This window comes from Grampus griseus (assembly GCF_964374135.1).
Source record: "Grampus griseus genome assembly, chromosome: Y".
NCBI lineage: Eukaryota > Metazoa > Chordata > Mammalia > Artiodactyla > Delphinidae > Grampus > Grampus griseus.
The window spans coordinates 1,614,059-1,639,847 of NC_139016.1; the positions used below are offsets into that span (position 1 = coordinate 1,614,059).

The 25,789-nt window shown below is 49.2% G+C and overlaps 1 protein-coding gene across 3 annotated transcripts in view; it reads left to right on the forward strand.

Moving 5' to 3' along the window:
• Positions 1–633: 633 nt before the first annotated feature.
• The window catches only part of LOC309817755 (CD99 antigen-like), a 34,501-nt gene continuing 9,345 nt past the window's right edge, over positions 634–25,789 (forward strand). For all 3 annotated transcript variants that reach the window (XM_082647033.1, XM_082647035.1, XM_082647034.1), the window contains exons 1-8: positions 634–757; positions 15,504–15,536; positions 16,810–16,848; positions 18,107–18,148; positions 18,786–18,854; positions 20,128–20,172; positions 23,322–23,366; positions 25,336–25,449. In XM_082647033.1, the coding sequence (XP_082503159.1) occupies positions 691–757; positions 15,504–15,536; positions 16,810–16,848; positions 18,107–18,148; positions 18,786–18,854; positions 20,128–20,172; positions 23,322–23,366; positions 25,336–25,449 (454 nt within the window). In that variant the 5' untranslated portion in view covers positions 634–690. The remainder of the gene's footprint in view (positions 758–15,503; positions 15,537–16,809; positions 16,849–18,106; positions 18,149–18,785; positions 18,855–20,127; positions 20,173–23,321; positions 23,367–25,335; positions 25,450–25,789) is intronic.

Below are 25,789 nucleotides of genomic sequence, written 5' to 3' on the forward strand. Positions count from 1 at the left end.
GGAACACGGATAGAATTTTAAGCTAATACCTTAATTTAAAAAATATTGTAAGCCCGGGACAGGGAAGGGCACCCACATTGCAGCTGTGGCTTGTGACTGTCGCCAGAGATGCCTCTCCCCCCACCAACCTGGGCGCCAGCTGCTTCGGATGGGGGAGGGGAGACATGTCCCACCCCTCCCCACCTCCGGCTCGGCGGGGAGACGCTTCCGGAGCCCGGAGGCTCCTGCAAAGGAGGCCCTTGGTCAGGCTGGGAAGTAAGGGCGGCCCTGCGCCCGGAAACCCCTACCCGTGCTCTGCGCTCTGCTACTCCAGACTGGACTTTGGGGACCGCGGGCTGTTGCACCCGAGGCAGGGGGTCCACTCTTAGCAGACCCCGGAGCGGGGGCTTCACTCCGTTGTCTAGAGAGGCCGCCCGGGGGGGTCCCCGTTAAAGAGGGGTGGGAGGGTGGAGACGCGGCCCTCCACTTTGGGAGCAGGAGAGACTGGCCTCGCCCCGCCTCCCGAGCGCGTGCCCTGCCCCTGCGGCTCCCTGTGGCCCAGGGGTGGGGCGGCCGCCAGCGGGGAGGGCTGAGGCCGGGGCGGGGCGACCGCGCTGCACCCTGACCCGGCCCCGCCCCGGGGGTGTCCCTCCCGCCGCCACCGTCCGCGCGCCACTCCCGGGACAGACACTGTGCGTCGCGGGGCGCACCATGGCGCGCCGGGCGGCCCTCGCGCTGCTGCTGTTCGGCCTGCTTGGCACCCAGGTGCCCACCCGGGGTGAGTGAGAGGCGGCCGGTGGGGCTCACGGGGGCGCGGGCCTGGCTTGGGGACCCGCGTCGGGGCCCCAGGGAAGGGCCATGGGAGGGGGTCGAACCTTGGGGGACGGACGCTCCGTGTGGGGTGGACATACTTCGGGGGGCATAGTGCGTAGGACACGTAGTTTGGGGGTCGCACTGGGGAAGCATGCACCTCGGGGGCGCGCTGTGCGGGGCCTACACACGTTGGGGGACGCATGGCGAGGGACGTATTTTGGGGGCGCACTGTGTGTGTGGGGGGGTGGCGCGTGGAGGGCGACGCGCCGGGGAGCCCTGAGCCGTCCTTCCCGCCTAGAGGGACCCGCTGTGCCAACGGGTGGCCAACGGCCCAAGGAGGCGGCCTTACCCTTTCCTCCCCGCTTTCTTCCCGGGCGCCTTTGCACTCACTCCGCAGGCGGAATGTCAGCGTTTGTTTTCACATTCACAGACTCTTAAAAGTTGGAAGGCCCCTGGGTGGGGCGGTGGCCCCCGAGTCCCCTCCCCCTCCTCCTCCCCCCGGGGTTCCCTTCAGTTCCCGGGCGCGGGTGTGCGCCTCTGCGGCCGCCCCGCGCCCCGGCCAGAGCGCTGGCAGGGCCCGGGGACCGCGTCTTTGTTCAGGCGCTCGGTGGCCGCCTCCGGGCGCCACGCCCTGCGGCCCGGGACTAAATTTGGACTCGGCCGGGGAGCCTGAAACCCGGGAAAGGGGGAGGAAGCCAGGAAAAACTCGGGGCTCTAGAAACGCTCAGCAGCTCTTGCGGTGTCCGGGCCGCGGGGACTTTTGGCGAGCGCGCGGTCGGGTGCAGAACGACGCCGCCAAGGGACACGTGTTCTCAGCCGATCGTCCGTGTGTCCGAGTAGATAATTCGGAAAACCGCACCCAAAAAAGTGTCAGGAGAAGGACAGGACGCCCGGGACGCCCACACTCCCCAGCCAACCTGGCCTGTTTCTGGTTCTTGCCTGCGTTTTTCTGTCTTTCTCCTTTTAAAATGGAAGTTGAGATCCAGTTTTCCTGTCTCTCTCTTCTTTGAAAAGGAAAGTTGGGATCCTGCTGGGCGTGGCATAAAAAACGGGTTTCTCCGACTAACGGTTGTTTTCTGTCCTTACGTGGTTATTTTTAAGTGCACAGCCACTAGGGCAGTGTCTTTTCAGGAGTGGTCTGGTCGGTGGAGGACACGTTTTAGGAACCAGACACAGGACAGAGAAGGCCCGGTGTTTACCTGGAAATTTCCAGCTCAGCGCTAGAGGTTGAATGTTGAGCCCTGGTCCCCCGCCTGAGTTTTATTTTGGGGAGGATTTGCTAATCGATGTCTGCATTTTTAAAATGTGTGCCACGTATTCTAGAAGTTGTGTGTTCGTTGCAGGCTTTAGAACCAATTCAGCCTGATCCACGGGAAACTCTTGGAATAGTTTACAGCTTGGTGGGGAGGGCCTGGGATGGGTTTCCTGTTTCTCTGTTTCCTGCCCTAAATCCCACCTAGCTGCCTCACCACAGAGTTCTTCATTAGTGGTTTTTTTTTTTTTTTTTTCCCTGCCGTGTGGTTGAGTCCCATCTGCTCACGAGAATTTTTCGTGCACCCCCCTGGCTACACCTTCATTCACGTTTCGTGAGTTAATTGCCCTCTGAGCCCTTAACCGTGTGCCTCGCCCCAGGGAGATGGATCACAAGGGGTTCTGGTCGCCCAGGAAGGTACCATCTGCTGGGGGGAGGGAAACATCTCACCAGGCAGATAGGACACAGGGCCGAAGAATGGTGACAGTCCCACAGTTCAAGGACTCCGGGGTGGGGAACACAGCCTTGGCCAGTGCGAGGGTGTGGCTGAGTTGGAAGCTGTCTCTGGTGACAGTTGTTTTTCGTGTGTTTGTTTTTTAACAGCTTTCACGTACAGGTTGTATTCTGCCCTGTATATAAAATGTGTAATTTTTAGAAGAAACCCAGAGCACCGTTAGCCTGGAATTGCCTGGTTTCTATGCAGGTTGCTCCCAGCTACTCGGGGTTGGTTGATGCTTTCAGCCAGCAGATGTTGGGGCTTGAACGGCAGGGGGATGGGAGGGGGGCACAGAGCAGCGCGGGGGTGGAGAGCCAGCCTCGCCCCGAAAGAGCAGAGGGAGAACAGAGCCTTGATACGTGCTGATCTCTTGGAGGGCGCCTCCCCCGCCCCTGCCTGATCCTTCTGGGGTCCGAGGCAGGGAACGGACTCTTCCTAAGATACAAATGGGGTTTTATCAGGAAAGTTTGCTTTCGAGTTGCTGAAGTTCAGAACACACTTCCCTCTAGAAATCGGGGTTTGGCTTCGTTTTCATTCTGGCTACAGACGTCCGTTGAGTCGGGGGGAGATCTTCATCGGGGTGCAGGTAGCACTGGCTTGGTTTCTGAGGCCTTGGGACCCAGGGCTCTTGTGTTCCCAGGTTTTTCTGGAAATCCCCGTGGGACAGCGTGGGGTGGAGAGACGCAGGGGCCCTAGAAGGCAAGAGGCAGCTTCGACTTTCAATGGAGCCCTGCTTCCTCCCGCCACCAGGGACACTTGGCCATGTCTGGAAACGTTTGTGATTGTCTCAACTGTAGGGGGCGTGCTCCCGGCATGTGGCGGGTGGAGACCAGGGCTGCTGGTCCACAGCCCGCAGTGCCCAGGACGCCCCGTATTAGAGTCACCCAGCCCCAATGTCAGTCGTGCTGAGGCTGAGACACCCAGACCGAGCATGGAGACTTAATATAAACCATTTATCTATGTATCTATCCATCCGTCCGTCCATCCATTTGCCTACCTGTGGCTGTGGTTTGCAACCTGGGATGACTTGGTTCCCCAGGGGGACATATGACAGTGTCTGGGGATGTTTTTGGTTGTCACACTGCGAGGAGGGGGTGCTCCCGGCATCCGGTGGGTGGAGACCAGGGAAGCTGCTGCACACCCCGCAGTGCCCAGGACGCCCCGCATCAGAGGGTCCTCCAGCCCCAATGTCAGTCGTGCTGAGGCTGAGACACCCAGGGATTTGTGTCACACGTTCCAGGTTGCTGGTGGCTGGGGGTTTGGTTTCCGTAGTCTTCCTCCAGGTAGGACACTTACATCCCGGGTTTTAGAACTCCTGGCACCTGGGCGACCTAAGTGCGGACCGGGTGGGAAATGGGTCCAGGAAGGTGCTGAATCGAGGACCCCACGCTCCGTGCCAGCCTCTGCACAGTAGCCAGTGCCGTTCGAAAATCCAGAAACGCCTATAGGGAAAGCGACACTTGCGGGGCACCTGCTAGGTTTCCGGGGATTCCCTCCTCATCCCCGCCCGAGCAGGTGTGGCTTCTCCGGCTTCCCGTCCGGCTATTCCTGTTTCTGCCTGCCACGCAGAGAAAGTGAGTTTCATTGTCCTGCCTGCGTGTTCGGCTCTGATAAAAAGTTAATTGCGTGTTATTTCCTTTAGGGCTTTGGCTTTTTCTTCATTCTCAGTTTATGATGGTTCAACCCCCCCCCTTTTTTTTTCCATCTGGAGATATGAAAATACTTGATTTGGGGGGGGCGGTTTCTTCATGGGGGGAGATGCACTTTTCTTCATCTGGGTGATATGCTGAGTGTTCGGAAAAAGAATGCAAGTGGTCGAGTAGTTATATCCATCCGACGTGTAGGAGGCAGGGTTTTCACGGATGAAATGTGGAATTTTTTCCAGCTGAGGTTTTCCTCCCAAAGGAGACTGACTACCACACACATGGAGCCCATGTGTTTGTTCCTACTGAGATTTTCCAATCACGGTGGCTTCTTTTAGGGAGAAAAGAATCCCATGCTTGTGTATGACTTACAGACGGGGTTAGAAAGAAGACGGAGGTTGTCTTGGGGTGAGGTGTCAACTCATTCAGCGTCCTGGCTTTCCACAGAATCCTTCAGACACCCAGCTGTTGGAGGACGCCCAGCCCTGGTGGCAGCTGGGAAGACACATCTGGCACAAGACATCTCACGGAGTCCCCATGTGGTTTGTTCTGACACCCGGGTGTCCGTCCCATGTAAATCAGTGGAGATTGCCCTTTGATCTCCTTTGCCAGTTCTTAGGGTTAACGATGGAGTGTGTGTTTACAGATCTCCGAAAGTCCTTTTGGGGGGATGCAGTGGTTTTGGAAGCGTTTTCTGCAGACAGAGGGGTGTGTTCTAACCCTCAGAGGATGACACATACTTGAAAATGAACTACCCGCAAGCACTGTTATCAACATGGGTTTCGTGATACAAGTCACGGCAGCCCCTTCCTGGCGGTAGTGTTTACCAGAGCGTCTCTGGTGGAACAGGGAAGGTGTTGTTGGGGAATTAGAATTCAACCCAACATCAACCCAGAAAGCCTCTCTGCCACGGTAAAAGGGAAAGAAACCCATTTTATGATTGAGTGAGCGTGACGCCAGGATGTGACGTGCATCACAGGTGACCCACTAAGGCCGCAAAGACGCACTTTTAAAAGTAGCTAAGTAAATGTCACCCGTTCTATACAGGTCGTCAAAACAGGCTCCTTTAGCCACTGAAAATATTTACCCACCTTGGAAAAGGACAGAGAAAGATCTTCTGGAAGCAAAGGGCGAGGGAAGAGAAGTCTCTTCCTTTGTTTCCACCAGGGCTTTTATTTTTCATTTACAGTCCCTTCCAACCTTATAGGACAAAGACCCACATCACACACACATGCACACATACACACACATGCACACAGACACACACACATACACACACACACATACACACATAGACACTTCAGTCACAGTCAACAGCCGTGAATATTCTGTTATATTTGTGTCCTTCTGGGAGAATGGCCAGGTTGTGTAGGATACACAAATGGTTGGTCTTAGGAGATGCTGCCGTATTGCTTCTGATTTTGGCTTTATCCTCCCAGGGAGTTCTGGTTGCCCACCCAACACTACGTGTTCTTTTTTTGTTCGTGCCTAATCTCTTGGGTGAAAGAGGTTAACTAACCAGAATTCCTATGTGTATTGACCTAATAATAGGACAGGCACACCTCAGAGAGATTGCGGGTTCGGTTCCAGACCACCCCAGTAAAAGCAAGTCACATGAATTTTTTGGTTTCCCAGTGTATGTGAAAGTCATGTTTACATTAGACTGTAGTCTGTCGAATGTGCAGTGACATTATGTCTTAAAAAAAAAACAGTGGGTCTTCCCTGGTGGCGCAGTGGTTGAGAGTCCGCCTGCCGATGCAGGGGACACGGCTTCGTGCCCCCGTCCGGGAAGATCTCACATGCCGCGGAGCGGCTGGGCCCGTGAGCCATGGCCGCTGAGCCTGCACGTCAGCAGGCTGTGCTCCGCAACGGGAGAGGCCACGACAGTGAGAGGCCTGCGTACCGCAAAAAAAACCGAAAACAAAACAATGAACATGGCTTAATTGAAAAATACTTTATTTCTAAAAAATGCTAACCATCCTCTGAGCCTTCGGAGAGTTGTAGTAGTAACGTCAACGATCACTGATCAAAGGTCACCGTCACACACGTATCATAATGCAAAAGTTTGAACGATTGCGAGAATTACAAAATGTGACACAGAGAAATGAAGTGAACAAAAGTTGTTGGAAAAGTGGCACCAATAAATTTGGTCGAAACAGGGTTGCCCCAAACCCTCAGTTTGTAAAAAACATAGTAAAGCTAAATGCAATAAAATGAGGTCTGCCTGTGTCTTTCACATCTGCATCTGTATCTGTCCACATAGGGACACAGGAGTTCCTTTTTTTTTTTTTTTGCTTTTTGGAATCTCCTGTTTGTATTCTTCGCCTAATTCTTTTTTTAAAAATTAATTAATTAATTAATTAATTTATGGTTGTGTTGGGTCTTTGTTGCTGCACGCAGGCTTTCTCTAGATGCAGAGAGCGGGGGCTACTCTTCATTGCGGTGCACGGGCTTCTCATTGCGGTGGCTTCACTTGTTGCCGAGCGCAGACTCTAGGCGCGTGGGCTTCAGTAGTTGTGGCACGCAGGCTCAGTAGTTGTGGCTTGCGGGCTCTAGAGTGCAGCCTCAGTAGTTGTGGCGCACGGGCTTAGCTGCTCCGTGGCATGTGGGATCTTGCCGGACCAGGGCTCGAACCCGTGTCCCCTGCATTGGCAGGCGGATTCTTAACCACTGCGCCACCAGGGAAGCCCCTCTTTGCCTAATTCTTATGGCACTTTTGGGAGTCGGTACACGGCTGTGTTAGTTTCAGCTTTGTCTTGAATGACTCGGTGTGGCCACCGTCTCGCTACTCGTATTATTTTTTAAAAATCCCGTAAACAGAAAACCAGAAACTTCCTTTTTTTTTTTTTTTTTTCCTCCCCCTAGAGTTAGATACAAGCCCTCTAAGCGGTGTTTTTCTAGTGGCGATTAGGAACCCTTGGACAGGCTGGGAATGTAGTGCACGTCCAGCAGCGTTGAAACAAGGAAGATCAAATAGATTAGAGTAGAAAACACCAGCATACTTTACCCATGCTTTGCTAAGTAAGCATCGGTGTGGCTTCGGTGCCAGTTCAGCTGTCTGGGTGGACTGGGCCGTGTCGTAAAATGTCTTTATTTCCGCAGAAGGCAGGCGGGGGCGTTTGAAACCCGTTGCAGATCTGAACCCCTTTTCCATCGCTCTTGCTTTCTGCACTTGGACGTTTTTGATAGAATCCCTCTGTTTTCAAAAAGGGCCATAAAGCCGCAGGGCATCAGCAACTTTTCAAAGAGCCAAGTAATGACTCCCAAGGGTGCTTTTGAGAAGGAAAAAAAAAGAGAGAGAGAGAATTCATTTTCATTGCTGCCTGTTCACCGCCCTTCGTGAGAAGGCAAAGAGCCAGACCTGTTGTATTCCGGGACTTGGAAGGCATTCGTCATCCGCAGACAATGCAGCCAGCGAATTCCGGCTGTTTCTGTTTGTGCATCCGCAGGGCGTTCCACCCTCCCCTCCCCCTCGCCTCCCCTCCCCTCCCCTCCCCCTCCCCCCGCCCTGACTCGACTCAATGCTGAGGAATTAATTAAAGACTAGTGGCCTGGCTGGAGTGAGGTAGCGCTGGACAGGTGTGATTGATGATTGATTGGTGCATGGATGATAGATAGATAGATCATAGGTTTATAGAGGATGGATGGATAAACAGACAGATGGTGGAAGATAGATAATGGATAGATGATAGATAGACACAGGATAGATGGAGAGATGTCAAAAGATAGATGATGGATGGATGAATGGATGGATAAAAGATGATAGATAGATGCAACAGATTAGATAGAAGATTGATAGATAGATAGATAGATAGATAGATAGATAGATAGATAGCTGCAGTACCTATCTCAAGTGGTTGCCAGTTGGAGGGGGCCATTATCTCACTGCTCTGAAACCACCAGCACCTAGACTCACCGTAAGCACATCACCAGGCAGTGGGTTATGATCTCTGCATTCCTACAAGATAAGGAGCTGACTCAGAGTTGGGGAAGGAATCAGCGCATGGGAAGGACAGAGCAGAAGATGAGTCTCAGCTGGGGTGTGGACTGCATCCTGCTACCACAGAGAAAGCTTTCCTGGTCACCTCTTGGAAGGCAGATGCTGGTTCCCCTGCAGTCCCGCCCCCAGATCTCTCTCCACCCTACGCTAACTTCCATAAATGCTGATAGATCTGGTCCATCTGGATGCACCCACGGTGTCTACATTGCTTCATATCCCGGGCTTCTTATGATGTTCTCCCAGGCCGGCATGTCCTCCTTCACTCCTGCTTCTTGTGATAGGACCATTTGCCCAGATTCTCAAAATGAAAAGTCAGCTTTCATTCCTGCCAGCTCCTTCTCCCATATCCGATGTTAGCGAATCCTGTTGATTTCATTTTCTAAATCTTTCTCCACCTATGCTCCTGTCTCCATTTCTGCTTTCATTTTTAAGGCTCCCCCTGCTCCCCCAAAATCCTTCCAGGAAGAATACAAGAAGCCCTTAACCATTTTCTTTCCTGGATGCTCAGGTACTTTGAGAAGGCCTGGGGACTCCCCCTCAGAATAACATTTCTTTTTAATGCATAAAATAAAATACATAGGACTGCCAGGGAAACGGATTATATTAAACCAGCCACTCAGTGTGCAGGGGAAGAAGATGCTGGCCTTAGCTGAGGGTGTTGGCAGAGCCTGGACCAGGACAGCAGAAATGAGAGAGAAGGGACCAGCTGTGTTAAGGAGTAGTAAGGAAATAAAAATCTATACTAGTGGCTTGCAAACCGGCCCCCAAAGTTTTTTCTTTAATTGGCCTGGGGCACAGCCTGGGTCTCGGGACTTACGAGGTCTCCTTGGATGTGCAGCCAGAGATGAGAACCAAGATCTGTATTTGAGCTTCAGAAACTGTAATGTGCATAGGAATCACCCATGGAAATGCTTTAGTCTGGCTGGGAGGGATGCTGAGGGCTTCCTGTAGGAGGGCAGCCTCTTATCGGGGCTTTGGGGACTGAATAGGAGTTTTCCTGGTATGGACAGAAGAGATTGGCATTTACGGCCAAGTAGAGGATTCGAGGGAAGCCCCAAGGACGGACAAGGTGCCCAAACTGTATGACCCCTCAAATCATTCACAGGATGCTGGGGGGATTGTAAATTTTCGAGGGACATAGAGTGACATCTATTGTATTTCTATAACATCTTACCGAAAAACCTGAGTGAACTTCTTGGCCATAGTAGTGATTGTACCATCCATCCTCAGCATTCAGATTCCATATTTGCAAATCTGCCTACTTGCTACAATTTATTGGTAACTCCCAAATTGATACTGAGTTCAGGGATTTGTGCCCAGCTGCAAAAACACGGAGTCACCTCTCCGGTCTTAGATTGTAAACAAGTATCTGTGTCGTGCCGCATTTTTGTGCTTTATGCTTGCGATTTTGCTTCTAAGCACGAGAAGGTTGCCACGTGCCTGAAATACGTGTGTGAGATGAGCTTCCTTTAGGCAGGAGAAAGAGTGCTGTGAGCATCAACAGTCTAGATTAAATGAGGTCAAATTCCACAGAAACATGCATGAAACAAGGTTATGTGCGATTAGCTGATGGCGGTGTGACCTGAGGGCGCAGGGACTTAACCCTGGAGTTCCCCAGGAGCCATGATTGAATATTATTAGCTCATTCAGCATTTCCGGTGACTGTAAGAACAGAACCACTACGGATGACGTGCCTTGACTGTGATTAATAAACAGAACTGTCAGGTCTAGGTTAGGGGCCTTGGGCCAGTTTCTGGAGATGCAAAGCCTCTGTGGACTGATCAAGTTTGGGGCCTTCTGATGGGTCATTTAGGGCCAGTGCGAAGGGGCAGGGCGGTGACCCAGAGTGAAGGGTGATAAAATTGGAAATGGATTTGGGGCTTTGAATCAGATCCTGGAGATTATCTTTCAGGGTGACAATGACTTGGTTTCCTAGCTCAGGGAGACTGAATTTACCGGGGTCCTAGAACTACCTCCCTACAGCCGGGATGAGGGTCCTGGGCCACTCTCGCCATCCCAGCCCACCCACCAGGATCAGCATCACCTGGAGGTTGCTAGAAATGCAGGTTCACAGGCCCGGCTCCCACCCACTGAGTCAGTGTCTTTGGGATCGGGGCCCAGGAACCTGGGCTCCCCAAATTCTAAAACTCACTGGTCCACGGCACCCGGAGCCCAGCCCACAGCTCCCCAGATGCTCTGGGTTCTTCCAAAGCTTGACCCAGCCCAGAGTGGCACCCCCAGGGTTATGGTACAAGAGAAGAACCTTTCCCCTCCTTGTCACAAAATCTGTAAGGCAGAATGTTCAATGACATGGCTCGAGAAACGGCAAAACTATGTCTGGAGCAATTCCTTCCTAGCTACAGAAAAGTAAGGGCATCTCTAATATTTAGAAATAAAATAAGATCAAACAGCATTCACCATCACCTCTGGCCCTGGACCAGCCCTGAAGAGCAGTGACCAGCCTGCACGGGGCCAGGGCCGGGGGGACCCTGGTGTTGCCGTTGACATTGCAGGGGACTGGGGGTGAGTTCTGGGGTCTCCGTTTCTTCCTCCCTAAAAGAGGGTCTTGCAGATCAATGGTATTATCTAGACAGCTCCAGGAGCATGCAGGCCGTCCAGAAAATTCATCCATGGCTACTGTTAGTTTTACGTGATTCTTACCTCATTAGTAGGGAAATCTGAAAGCCCAAGAAATCTTTTAACTGCCTAATTTTTATTTTGATTCTAACTTTATTTCTAGAATTTATTTCTATTTTATTTGTGCCTGTATTTATATTATTAGGTTCTGTGTATAAATGATAAAATTTATGTATAATTCATAATTTCTATAATTTATTATAAAAATTTAAATTTTATCTCTACCCTTATTTTCTTTCTAGAGTTTGTTTCATGTATACATATATCCATTGATATAATTCATAGGTTCTGTGTATAAATTATAAATTACATAATTTATAGTTCATTATTATAAAATTTATATTTTCTAATTTTATTTCTAGAATTTATTTCTATTATATGTATACAGGTGTTCATTTACATAATTGATAGGTGTTGTGTATAAATTACATAATTTATAATTTAACTTTTAATTTATAATTATAAAAATTTCTATTCTCATTTTATTTCTAGAATTTATTTCTATTATATGTATACACATGTTCATTTATATAATTGATAGGTGCTGTGTATAAATTATAAGTTACATAATTTATAATTTAATTTATAATTATAAAATTTATTTCTTATTCTAATATTATTTCTAGAATTTATCTCTTATATTTAAACATATATTCATTTACATAATGATAGGTTCTGTGTATAAATTATAATTTATATAATTTGTAATTTATTATTATGCAACTTTATCTTAGTTCTTTTCTAATTTTGCTTGTATAATTTATTTCTATTTTATTTGTATATATTTATTTATATAGCTTATAAATTCTGTCTAAAGTATAAATGACATAATTTGTAACTTCTATAATTATATTTAATTTCTCTTCTAATTTTGTTTCTAAAGCTTATTTCTACTTATTTTTATATATTTATATAATTTATAAGTTCTGTATATAAATGATAAATTCTATAGTTTGTAATTTCTGTAATTATTATTGCAACTATATTTTCTTTCTGTTCTAGTTTTCTTTTTTCTTAATTTTTTACTTATTTATTATTTTTGGCTGCGTTGGGTCTTCGTTGCTGCGTGTGGGCTTTCTGTAGTTGCGGCGAGCGGGGGCTACTCTTTGTGGTGCGCGGGCTTCTCATTGCGGTGGCTTCTCTTGTTGCGGAGCACGGGTGTCGCAGGCTTCAGTAGTTGTGGCTCACGGGCTCAGTAGTTGTGCTTTGTGGGCTCTAGAGCGCAGGCTCAGTAGTTGTGGTGCTCGGGCTTAGCTGCTCCGTGGCATGTGGGATCTTCCAGGACCGGGCCTCAAACCCATGTCTCCTGCGTTGTTAGGCGGATTCTTAACCACTGCACCACCAGGGAAGCCCCGATCTATATTTTGTTTCTGTTCTAGTTTTGTTTCCAGTATTTATTTCACTTCTGTTTCCATTTGTATAATTTATAAGCTCCGTTTATAAATTGTGTAACTGATCATCTCTATAAATTATTATCAGTAGTATTTATATCCTCGTTGTGATGTGTGCGTCAGTGCGCCACCCTGATGGAATTTAAGGGAAACCGGATTCGGGCCTCGTGCTGTGCGCTCGTCACTTGCACAGTTCGTGGTTGTGGAACCTCAGATTCGAGGTTCAGCGGGTTTGTGAGGCACGTGCAGCTGCACAGCTCCCCCGGAGGAGCCGGCGCCCAGGGTGGCCTTGGGGACGTCCTGGGGCTTGTCCTCGGTCTCGGGAGGAGGGAACCGAACAGATGGCTGGGGGGGGAGGGTGCACGGCGGTGGGGGAGGGCGCACGGCAGGGGGTGTGTGTGCTGTGGGGATGACTCAGACCCTGCGTCTGGCGGGGCCGCCTCACATCTGGAGGTGTCCCCTTCCGCATCTGGAGGTTGGAGGGGCCACCTGGAAGCTGCAGAGGCGGTGCAGGCTGCCTCCGATGGGCTGGGCAACGGCAGCCGGAAGAGAAATGCCTGGGTGTCCCCCTCGGATGCCCGGCCCCTCCCCCAGCCCCACTGGGTCTGCTGTTCCTGGGTTTTCGTGCGGGACCCCGGGGGCTCAGCAGAGGGCTCTGAGTTGAGCCGTGAGCTCTCCTCTAAGCGAGGCCACGTCAACGGTACTCAGGAGCCCAGATGCACGGGGAGCGGGGCGGGGCACGGGGCCCAGGTGGGCTGGGGAGGCTCCAGGCCCTGGACACGGAGCTACCAGGCAGACAGACAGACATGTGCACACACACGTGCACGCATGCTCATACGCAGGGCACAGACACGCATACATACACAACACTCACGATGCATATTTGCGCCCGCGCGCCCATGAGCACATACCTGCACCGCACACGCACCAGTGCAGGTGGACATGCATGTGCACAGGTACACGTGGGCACGCGTGCAGTTCACCCACATGCAGTGTGCACGCCCGCGGGTGCACGTGCTCACAGACACGCGCACACGAGTATACCCACGTGCACATCCGTACGCAGACACACCCACACAGGAGCATGCACGCGCACGCATCACGTGTAGCAACATCTTACGTTCAAGTGTGTTGCTGTTGGTTTCAACATTCCAAAGAGCCTTGTCTGCTTGTTCTTTCCAAATCCCCGTCCGAAACGCAGCATCGTCCGCTCCTTGAATCGCACTGTTTGGGGTTACTTGCCTCCCCGCCCCCGCCACCGTCAGGTGTGGAGGCGTCCCGATGGCAGGGGCGCTGAATATCTCAGGAAGGTCCCAGCGCCGTCGCTTCGGCAGAGGGAGCGTAGAGGGAGTGATAACGGTTGTGGGTCTCTAGGCAGACGTACAGGACCAGAGACGCGCATGCATGTGTAGGCTCTGCACCTGCCCGGGGGGCTCTTCGGGACTGAACAAATCCCACCCTCCCCAGCCGCCCTGGCTACCACGTGGACATCTGCCGCATGCTGCAGGAACAGCTGAAACCACACCTGTCCCTTCCGGGCTCTGAGATCCAGAAACCAGCGCCCCTCCCCCCGCGAGGGCTGGGGTCCGGCCGACGCAGGGCCTTCCCAGATGCTGCTGCTTCTGCTGCCTGTTGTTTTGTTTGTTTTTAATTCGGGGGCACATCTCATTGTTCATTTCGTAGTTTTTATGGAAGTAGAGTTGATTTACAATATTAGTTTCAGGTGTACAGCAAAGCAATTCAGTTATATATATATATAGCAGATTCTTTTCCCATGTAAGTTATTACAAGATATTGAATAGAGTTCTGTGTGCTCTACAGTAGGTCCTTGTTGTTTATCTATTATATATATAGTCATGTGTATCTGTTAATCCCATACTCCTAATTTATCTGTTCCCCCCTCCCTTTCCCCTTTGGTAACCATAAGTTTGTTTTCTATGTCTGTGAGTTTGTTTCTGCTTTGTAGATAGATTCATTTGTGTCAGAGTTTAAATTCCACATATAAGTGATATCATAGGGTGTTTGTCTTTCCCTGTCTGACTTTCTTCCCTTAGTATGACAATCTCTAGGTCCATCCACGGTGCTGCAAATGGCCTGATTTCATTCTTTTTTACCTGCCTGCCTGTTCTTAATACACACATGGAAAATCACACATACACAAATACACTTCCGAAACTGCACGTAGACACACTTACACATGGGCACACGCCCAAACTACACACGTGCACATACAAAACCCCACATATACACATACACCACACACACCACAAATACACACATGCCAACTGCACTTAGACACACACATGTGCACACATGCAAACCACCCACATACCTACACACAAAACCCTGTGGATCCCAAACAACTCAGTAAACGGACACACACACACACCCCCAATCGCTCACACACACACACACACACACACACACGAGAGAGAGACAGAGAGAGAGAGAGAGACAGAGAGAGAGAGAGACAGAGAGACAGAGACAGAGACAGAGACAGAGAGAGAGAGAGAGTTACAGGCTGACACCTGTCTGTGAGACATTCAGGGGGACTGAACACATTGCAACCTTCTGGAGGCCCCCGGGGATGAAGGTGGCTTGTTACACGCCCAGCACTTCCTGACATGGGACACGTGTGCTCTTTGCTTCTGCCCCTGCAGGACGATCCTCCGACCCGCTGTCACCCTCCTTTCCGCTGACCGGACGGTCCAAGTGGACTGTTCCCCGATTCCCTAACTGTGCTTTCCTTCAATCCATCATTAATTGGATAGAAACAGAAATCGTATTGAAATTGCTTCAGTAAAGCGGTAGCAACAGGATAGAAGCACCGTGGAATTAAAGGCAGTTTCCCCCCTTCTCTGGGATCACAGGAAATTTAAAAGAAAATGTACCTTTTTCCGGGTTGTCTGGTGTTTCTACTAGAAGTACATTTTGGTCGCGTAATTACAGAGATGTTTTTCTCTCCATGTTTTTTCTCCATCGTGTATTGGAAATCGTTACTCACCTATTTCAAAACACCTGCTTTCTTAGACTAACGCACGTGCAGAATTATCATGGTTTCCCACTAATTTAATTGCTGCTAAACTCTAAGGATGTCCATAATGTAAAACCTAAGCTGACATGTTCTTACGTTTACGCATGAGAGTGAATATTTCAAATGAGAAATCACAGCATGTGATGCATTTTCAAAGCCGCCAGACATCTCAAAATCATGCCCTTTTTTAATTGTCTTCTTAATTTCCCAATTTACTTTTATTTGACTTATTTCTAATTGGACTCTTTTTTCTTTTAGGCCAAGATTTTGATTTATCGCATGCCCTTGATGGTGAGTAACATTAAAACATTTTGTAAACTACAGGGAATATTTCACTGGACTATAGTAAATCTTTTGAAATATGTCTTACTGTGATAACTAGACTCACGTAGGACGAGGAAAATCAAGATGCCCTTGTCAGGGTAAATGAATCTATTTTGGTGGAATAATTTCCACGTTCTGTGGTGGTGAATGAATGCCACGTGGGGTTGCCATGCGCTTGGGGAAGGGGCTGGTCCCCCGTGGGCTGGTCCCCTGTGGGCTGGTCCCCCGTGTGCTTACTGATTCCATCCCTTGGCTGGTGGCTGCATGACCCCAGTCTCTGCCTCTGCCTCACGTGCCTCTATGTTTTCCCATTTCCTTCTGATAAAGGCACTCGTCTATAAGGGTCTGTGCTAATCCACTGTGACCACATCTTAACCAGTGTTTCCAAATAAGGTCACGTTCTGAGGTTCCCAGTGGATGTGAATTTGGGAGCCCAGTATTCAACCGAAAACATCTTTTTTTTTTTCTAATTGGAGTACAGTTGCTTTACACCGTTGTGTTAGTTTCTGTGGTACAGCAAAGTGAATCGGTCATACGTATACCTATATCGCCTCTTTTTTGGATGTCCTTCCCACTTAGGTCACCACAGAGCACTGAGTAGAGTTCCCTGTGCTCTACAGTAGGTCCTCGTTAGTTACCTAGTTTATACATAGTACGGTATGGATGTCAGGGCCCCAAGATATCTTTTTCACTCCTGGGGTCCGATGCAGAGGTGTGAGTCAAAACCGTGAGGGCAGTAGTATTCCCCAAAGCCAGCGGGGGTTACGTCTTCTTCTTGATGATGGAACCCTCACTGGCTGGTGGGGAGAGATGCCGGGGAGGTGTCTGTGGTCCTAATGGCCTCGGCCCACACTGCCTGGGTTGCCTGGGGGTCCCAAGGAGCAAAAGGGGTGCTGCACGCAGTGAGTGTGCACAGCCTTTGAGGGTCCCGTGTCCCTCCTTCTCCCACACAGGTCCCGGGCTCTCCCTCGTGTCCTGTGTTCTCCCGGGTTCCCCCTTCCCTCACAGTCCCCCCACTTGGCGTCATGAGGTGGGAGGGGTCCTTGGTCTCCGTGGCAGCCATGGTCGACATCATCCTATGTTCCTGTTGCCGTGGGTCCTCCAGTGCTTGGCCACTGCCAGGAAAAAACGATGCTTCAAACGTTTTCTGAGTCTTTTTAAGGAAAACAGAACAGTGTCGGGAGTTGCCTTCTGTGTCCCAGCTGCAAGTTTTACTGACAGAAATGTCTTTTCTCTTTAGACAAGAAACCCACTCTGGTCCCACCAAAAAAAGCCACCGGTAAGAAGCAAAGGCGCCCAGCGTGCAAACCCAGCCGAGAAATCGTTGTCGTGCGCCCCAGTTTTCCCAAGAGCTGGGTGAGACGTGGTCAGCGATTCACCGGCTCTGGGTCCAGCCTGGTTAATATTTGAATTATGCTGGGATGCGGGTGCTTTCAAGACCACAGCAGCTGTAAGAGAACGGGCGCTGACACTTTGGCGAGATGCGTTTGGGTCCCCTGGAAGGCATCTCGGGATGCCTTTTTCCTGAGTGTCTGTCCCTGGTTTTGGATACTCATTTCTTGGCAGGAACAGTTTTAGGACCCTGGGACCCTCCTATAACCCATGAGCAAACTTCGATCTCAGCCTCTAGGAGGAGCCTACTAGCTGTCACTAACCCTTTCCAATAAAAGTCAGGAATCAGACCGATCATGGAACTGACCAAGGGTCAGATTCATTGGTGGTTAGTCACCCACAGTAAAATCGATGCCCAGAGTTACAGAGCTCTTATCACTGATTTTTTTAAAAATGTGATAGCTCTCTTCAAATGTTGGGCTTCTCATCTAGAAGGGCATCTTATGAGGGAAAAGATAGCCTTGTTCAGAGCCAGGTCCTTGACTTGTGCAGGCACGCGGAGGATGCTGGACCAGTCATTATTGAACAATGGACTTTGCTCCCTGGGGCAGCAACGGTGTTTCCCAGTCGTGACTCGTGATGGGTCAGTACATCGTGTTGGGTGGATACACAAGCTCACCTAGATGTCGCTGGGACTTGCAAAGAGTCCTTAAAACTAAGAAGGCAACCTCAGAAGCCATCAGGAGTTGTCACATCATTTTGTCAAGCACACCTGGGTCAGTTGAATCATTTTCTTGGTGGGCACAAGCCCAGATCTGGCCTCAGACTTCCCCCCTTATCTCGTACTATCTACCTTGTGGAAGTTGTTGGCAACTTGGTAGGGGAAGATGCTAGGATGAACGGTCCCCGGGGAAGAATTGTCTGCAGGCGGAAGTTGGAATTTCAACTCGGTCCATGGGCGTACTTGATTTATAAATTACTTTCATTGTTTTGGTTTGGTTTTTGCCTTTTATTCCTTTCCTTGGAGAGAAGGAGGATGTGGATACGGTCAGGAATTTGGTTTTTCTGTTGAGACGTTGGTCAGACTGGTATTCAGGAAAGTGGAGATGTGGAGATGCAGTGTTTCCTCCATCTATTAAGGAAGTCATTTCTGTTCCTCGTTTCACCCAGAACTTCAGTATTAACTATCTGTTTTTCTCCTTTAGATGATAACTTCAATTTAGAAGATGCCCTTGGTGGAGGGAACAGTAAGTGGTACCTCTTAAATCTCCTATGTGTCTGACTTGCTTATTTATCATTGCAAAGAGGCTTGTCTCTTTTAAATAAGTCGAATTCGTTTTTACCACGAAAACCTAAGGAATAGATGTATTGTTTGTTGTGGTTGAGTTTTTCAGGCTTTTATCCGTAGGCCTGCTTTTATTTTAAAGCTCTTACAGTCTTTGGGGTGATATAAGACAAACTGAATATCCTTGCCAGGGCTGGCCTCGTGGGTGCGTAGGGTCACACAGGGCTCCACACTCAGAAGGGCTTCCCTCCTTGGTGGACTGCTCTGTGGCCGCCATATTGAATTTCTTAGTACAGTTTAAGCAAGGGACTCTGCATTCTCATTTTGCCCCAGGCTCCGCAAACTCTGTAGCTGGTCCAGCCGTCTGCTTTATTTTCTATTGGAAATACATGAATTTAAGTATTGCAGCTGGATGATGATGGAAAGAAATCCACGGGTGCCTGTGTGTACGGGTATCCCCATCATGACAAAGTACTTGCCCCGCCGTGACAAAGGACACGCTTCCGTTTCTAACTGTTCAGTAAACCACCTGTGTGCAAGTGCACGTTTTGTTGTTTTGACTGCAAAGTGCTCATAATTGCACTTCTCCTCTTTTACAGATGACCCGGTGACACCCGAAGCACCCAAACCAAAACCTAATCCAAACCCCAAGCAGCCCGGCTCTTCTGGTAAGACCTTCTTGCCCCTGTGGGTTCTTGTGTGTTTTTCAGAGTACAGCGATTTCCATGTCAGCTGAAAGGAGGTAATTTCAGATTTAGCGCGATCTTACTGTGAACTCTCTGCGCGAGGTAATGCCCATCTTCCAGTCGTGGAAAACAGTTTTCAAAAAGATATTTTTGGTTCGGGTTTGATTTTTAGTTTGCTGATTTCACTTCCAAGGTTTTAATGGAAACTTTAAAACATTAAATGTAAGATTTTAAATATAGAGAATCAATATGGAGAAACGTATCAGCTTGTTCTTTCCCGTTAGAGAAGCTCTTGGTTTTGTTTTTTTTTTTAAAGGTTTTTGCCGCCTTTTTTCGGACACATCATAGTATTCTCTGAGAATTTGACCAGCATCAGTGTTCTGAGTTGAATGGCTGTTGAAACTTCAGATTTTGAGTTGGCTTTTTTGATTGTTTATACATTTGTTTAATTTTTAATGCAGAAAAGTAGAAATACTGTCCGTCCTCTACCACAATGAAGATGGTTTTTCTCCCTAGTATTTTATATCAATTTAAATGAAACAACTGTTAAGTAAAACTGTCAATCTTTTATTCACACTGTGTCATAACATTATGTTTTGCTTATTAGTATTCCATAAGCATTTTCTTATGTCATTTAATAATTTTTATCATATGACTTTTCTTGGCAGTTATATACTGTCATAACTAATCCCTAATTTTGAAAATGTTATGTTTCTCTGCTATTTTAGAAGTATGAGTTGCAAAGCAAATTGAAGCCACCTTCATATGCTTTCTTATGGTTTTATTTCTTTTTTTTTAATAAATACATTATTTTATTTATTTATTTATTTTTGGCTGCGTCGGGTCTTCGTTGCGGTGCATGCGCTTCTCATTGCGGTGGCTTCGCTCGTTGTGGAGCACGGGCTCTAGGCGCGCGGGCTTTAGTAGTTGCGGCACGCGGGCTCCGTAGTTGTGGCTCGCGGGCTCGGTAGTCGTGGCGCACAGGCTTAGTTGCTTCGCGGCATGTGGGATCTTCCCGGACCAGGGCTCGAACCCGTGTCGCCTGCATTGGCAGACGGATTCTTAATCACTGCGCCACTGGGGAAAGTCCAGTAATTGTATCTTTGAAAGATTCCTTCCATAGAGTAGTACGTTTATGGGGTTCCCCGCCACCCCATGTCTGCTTTTGATTCTGATACATTTCCCTTCACCCCAAGACATCAAGATGCTCCCGACGGTTCTGATGTGAGACATGATGCTGTCTTTTTCCTTCTAGATGGCTTTTCGGATTCGGACCTTACTGATGGGACTTCAGATGGAGGTAGGGTTCCCCTTCTTTTTTTGTCTTTCTCTCTCTTTTTTTTTTTTTTTTAATCTTTTGTCTGCGCCGCGCGGCATGTGGGATCTTAGTTCCCCGACCAGGGATTGAACCCACACCAGGAAGGGCAGAGTGTTAACCACTGGACCGCCAGGGAAGTCCCTCCGTTTTTTATTTTATATTGGAGTAGAGGTGATGAACAATGTTGTGTTAGCTTCAGGTGTAGAGCAGAGTGAGTCAGTTCTACATAGACACGTGTCTGTTCTTTTTCAAATTCTTTTCCTGTGTAGGTGATTACGGAATATTGAGCGGAGTCCCCTGTGCTCTACCGTAGGTCCTTTTCCACCTCTGTCTTTAAAATCTTAGGTCAATGTGGAGGCAAAGCAGTATTTAAATATAATAAAAAATAAGTGTAAAATTAATATATGCTTAGAATAGTTATAACTTGATGAAATATATAGTCATTTTTATGTACTTATGTATGTATAAATGATAGTGTATATGTATGTTACATATAAATATATTTTTACTGTATTCATCTATTATGCATATGTAATCTAAAATAGGTATATGTGTAGCATATGTGTATGTAATATATAAGGAATAGCCAGACACAAGGTAAAGATCTTCTCCCCAGGATTCCTTTGGGTCACCCTCAGGAGGTGGGGAAAGATTGTGCGTCAGGCTTGAATTTGGGCGTCACTCTTGGCCCACAGCCTCCTAGGAGGGCTGCAGACTCAGAGCCTCTGGACCTCCACCTGGAGGGAAGCTCCTTCCATGGCAGTTAACTCCAGCTTCCCCCCCCCAGGTAGAAAACCCTGGCTTCAGCCCCCAGTTTGGGAAGTCTTTTATTTCTAACTCTGCCATCGAGCTCTGGTTCTTGTTTGTTTCTTGGAGAATGGAGCGTAAACGGTGAATAATAATAATAAGATGATGTGAAGACTTCCCAGGAGGTGACCCGTGACTCTGACATCCTTGGGGAGGGACTTTCATGCTCTGATGTCTCCCCACACTCCCGCCCTGACCCGTGTTCTTCCCCCTGCGTGTAAAATCTGTTTATTGTTCCTTCTCTTTTTAAGCATTTAGGTTATACCAGTTTCTTTTTTTTTTTTAATAAAAAAATAACATTTTTATTTGTTAACTGCCTGATACTCCTTAATACTTTTTTTTGAGTTTATCGTTGATGTACAGTATTGTATAAGTTTCAGGTGTATGATGTAGTGATTCAGTATTTTTCTAGGTTGTACTCCATTTAAAGTTATTATCAGATATTGGCTCTATTCCCTGTGTTGTGCAATCTATCCTTGTAGCTTATTGATTTTATATATAGTAGTTTGTACCTCTTAATCCCCTCTCCCTATTTTGCCCGTCCCCCTGGGCACAGACTGGGAACCACTCCTCCCTACTGGGAACCACTGGGAACCACTCGTTTGTTCTCTATATCTGTGAGGCTGCTTCTTTTCTGTTATTTTCACTAGTTTGTTGTGATTTTTAGATTCTGCACCGGTTTCTTGTACATATCTTTACGCTTTGATATTGGATGTCCTCCATGTGGTTCCCTTAAGATGGTTTCTAAGAAGTAGGGTTTCTGAAGGAGTTCCCACTTTTACATCCCTTCATGGATTGCTAAATTGCTTTCCAGAATGGCTGGGATCGTTGATAGTCCCACTGGTAAGAGGACCATGTAAGAGATTGCTGGGTTCATTCCTCTCTGGCCTGCCTTAAATGTTACTGGAAACATTTTTGCTTTGAATCCTTGCTTGTTGGAGTGCCATTGATTGACATCAATGGATGAACCAGCCCCCAAAGGGTTATAAGTCTGTTTCTATCAGTCACGCCCTTACGGTGACATGCTTTTTTATCGTCTCGTTTGCCTTCTACCGGGAATGCCCCTACCTCCCCTCTTGAGCTCACATACCTTTCAGAGTAAACCCCTTCTACCCTGGTCCCCAAAGTCATGTCTGCAGTGGCTAGCTGTCTACCTTCTAATTGGTTTTCCGTTTAAATTTACATCTCTAGGTGCTGTACAAGATCGCCCCATTTTGAGGAGTGTAACAGACAGGATTCTAGTTTGATACCCATGTAATGTGCTCTTACCCACTGAATGTAACAGGCCGTACGCTGGCTCTGTAGCTGCGTAACATGCAGCCCCTCCTTTGTAGCAGGCAGTGTTGCTCCATAGCCATGTAACATGCAGTGCCTGTGTGACTATACTGTAAAGACACACTGGGAGTGACTGGCTGACATTAAACAAAGCTAAAGACACCCTCACAAGTGTACAGTCCACTGGGTGGATTCCTGGTTTGTGCACTAATAATTGTACAAGCATCAGCTTAACATCAAGTATCAGGAATGGCCTGACGGTCCAGTGGTTAGGACTCTTCGCTTTCACTGCCGAGGGTGCAGGTTCAGTCCGTGGTTGGGGAGCTAAGATTCACAAGCTGCGTAGTGTGGGCAAAAAGAAAAAACAAAACGAGACAAACAACGACAAAAGCATCGAGTATCCATTGGCATTAAATGTGGAAAAAGTAGAGGGGGTGGTGAAGCGGTATCCCTTAGCCCCGGGGAAAGCACGAAGGAAGACCATACCCAGAGGTGGAGGGTCCATGGATGGCACATGGCTGACAACCACCCTTAGTGAGACTGGGGGGCCTGAGAGGTAACAGGAATGTGCCTGGGATGACCCCATAGCCATGCGAGCATTTAGGTTATACCAGTTTCTTTTTTTTCTCCACTTTTTTTTCCTCTCTTTTTTTTCTCTTTTTTTTCTTCAAGGGTGGAGTAGAGCTGTGCCCACTTCTCAGGTGGGCTCTGAGGCCCTTGCTGGGTTTCTCCCCGAATCCCTGGGGGACTTTGAAGACTCAGTGGGTCTCCTGGGGCCCACCATGGGGCCAGGGGGTTGAGTCAGGTGCCAAGCCTGGATTTCAGGGACACGGGAGCAAGACAGGTGATACCTCCCGCAGAATGAGGACAGCCCCTCCCATCAGTGGAAAGGGACACCCTGATATTAACGGCCTCATCAGTCCCACGGTCATTCCTCTTAAGGAACCTTCACAACCCAGGGTCAGAGGAGCTGGTCCTTGGTATGAGTTTTCGGTTACCGAACGTCTTCCCAGCGCCATTTGTCACCAAGCCTCGTTCCTCTCTTACAGGAGGCGGTGATGGCGGCAACCAGAGGCCTGGAGGGGCGGACCAGGGTACGTACCCCTGGTTCCTGATGTCCTGGGTTCCTCACGTGTACTATTGAGGAAAGAAGGAGCCAGTGGTCACAGCCTCACTTTTAGTATTTGCAGCGTCATCTGAAAGATACTGACATGAAGAATGGTTCTCTGGACACGCGTTCCAAGGGGGCTCAGCGGAAACACAGGCAGACCCCGGAGATGCTGAGGATTCAGGTCCAGGCCACCGCAGTCAAGCGAATATCGCGATACCGCAAGTCACACGAATTGTATGGTTCCCCAGTGCATCTAACAGGGATGTTCACACTACACTGTAGTCTGTTCAGTGTGCAGCGGCATTATGGCCAAGAAAAAACACCACGTGCAGGCCTAGATTTATAAAACTTTTTATTGCTAATGAATGCTCACCACCCTCTGAGTCTTCAGCGAGTCATAGGAGTAACGTCAGAGATCACAGATACCGTCACAAACAGAATCATAATGAAAAACTTGAAATATTAGAAGAATTACCGAAATGTGATGCAAAGACGTGAGGTGGACAAATGCTGTTGGAAAAATGGCGCTGATAGACTTGCCTGGCGTAGGGTGGCCACAAACCTTCAATTCGTTAAAAAAAAAAAAACAGGGCTTCCCTGGTGGCGCAGTGGTTCAGGGTCCGCCTGCCGATGCAGGGGACGCGCGTTCGTGCCCCGGTCCGGGAAGATCCCACATGCCGCGGAGCAGCTGGGCCCGTGAGCCATGGCCGCTGAGCCTGCGCGTCCGGCAGCCTGTGCTCCGCAACGGGAGAGGCCACAACAGTGAGAGGCCCGCGTACCGCAAAAAAAACCCCAAAAAACAAAAAACCCCACAGTGTCCGTGACGCGCACTAGCTTGAGGTCTACCTGCTGCCGACGGGATCTGCATTTTAAGTTCAGTCGCCCTCCCAAGGTGTCCTAAGAAGGAACGCCACCCATATTACCCAGGGTCCTCCAGAGAAACGGGACCGCTAGGATGTATAGAGATGAGTAGAAAGACACTTATTGTAAGGAGTTGGCCCACGTAGTTACGGAGGCTGAGAAGGGCCTTGATCTGCTGTCTGCACGCCGGACACTCAGGGAAGTGGCCAGTCAGTCCCCATGCAAAACACCGACAACCAGGACAGCAAATGGCGTAGGTCCCAGTCTGAGTCCAAAATCCCAAGAAGCAGGATCACCAATGTCCAAGGGCGGGAGAAGACAGACGTGCCAGCTCAGGCGGAGAGCAAATTGTCCCTTTGTGATCTAATCAGACCCTCAGTGGATTGGACGATGCCCGTCCACGTTGGTGAGGGCTTTTACCCAGGCTAACGGGTTCGAACGTTATTTTTTTCTGGAGAGGGCCACGTGGACACATCCAGAAATAAAGTGTTCCCAGCTGCCTAGCAGGCCCTGGCCAGTCCAGCTGACACATAGGGTGAACCGTCCATCACACCGTCCTCCTTTTTATTCATGGGGGAGGATGTCTTGTGCACCTGCCGTGTCAAGAAACAGCTGTAGATGTGGGACGGATGCAGGTAGTTTTAGGATTCTTGGTGGGGGGTGGAAACCCCGTCACCGTAGAGCACATGAGACTAACGAAGAGGTGGGCGACTTTGATTTTTCGGAAGGTACATGAAGAGACGGCCATCTGGCTGCTTGAGGTCACACGGCCTCTGAATGGTCCCCGCTGGGATTTATCACCCACCTGAGACCTTCCTCACTGAGCTGGGAGGACAGCTGAGCTGGTCCTAGGGGTGGGGAAGAGGTGGGGTTTGGCCTCCCACTGGGAGCCAGTTCTTGGATTGGAAACAGCTCGCGTAGTAAAATGAATTCCGACGTGGCTCCGGAGTGACGGGCCCTCCGTGGTTACCGGGGGCCCCGCCTCTCAGGCCTCAGCCCCACCCTCTTCCTCCGGGCAGGGCCGCCAGCCCCCGGCGTGGTCCGTGCGCGAGGGTTACGTGTGTCATGGTGTCCTGTGCTTCCTTCCACAGCCGACTCCCCGGGGGTGGTCCCTGGGATCATCGGTGCCGTCGCAGTGGCCGTGGCCGGGGCCATCTCCAGCTTCATCGCCTACCAGAAGAAGAAGCTCTGCTTCAGAGAGAACGGTAAGGTGCTCACCGCCGCGTCCTTTCCGTGGGGCCTTGCTGCTTTGAAAAGCGTGCTTTCTTTTAAAAAAAAAGAACTAAAAAGCAGAGCTCAGGTTGGCACAAACACGTGGAAGGCGGCCGAGGGGGTCCTGAAGTGGCTAGAAAACTGGGATCTGTCTTTGTGGCTTTGATCCCAGCGTCTCCTGCGTTTAGCCGTGTGAGCTGGTGCAAGTTACTAACCATTCCATTTTGGGGGGCGGGCGTCCCCGTAACGGGGAGAGATGAGAGTCTGCGCTTTAGGATTTTTGTGAAGGTCAGTAAGGTCATGCGTGAAGGTCAGTAAGGTCATGCGTGAAGG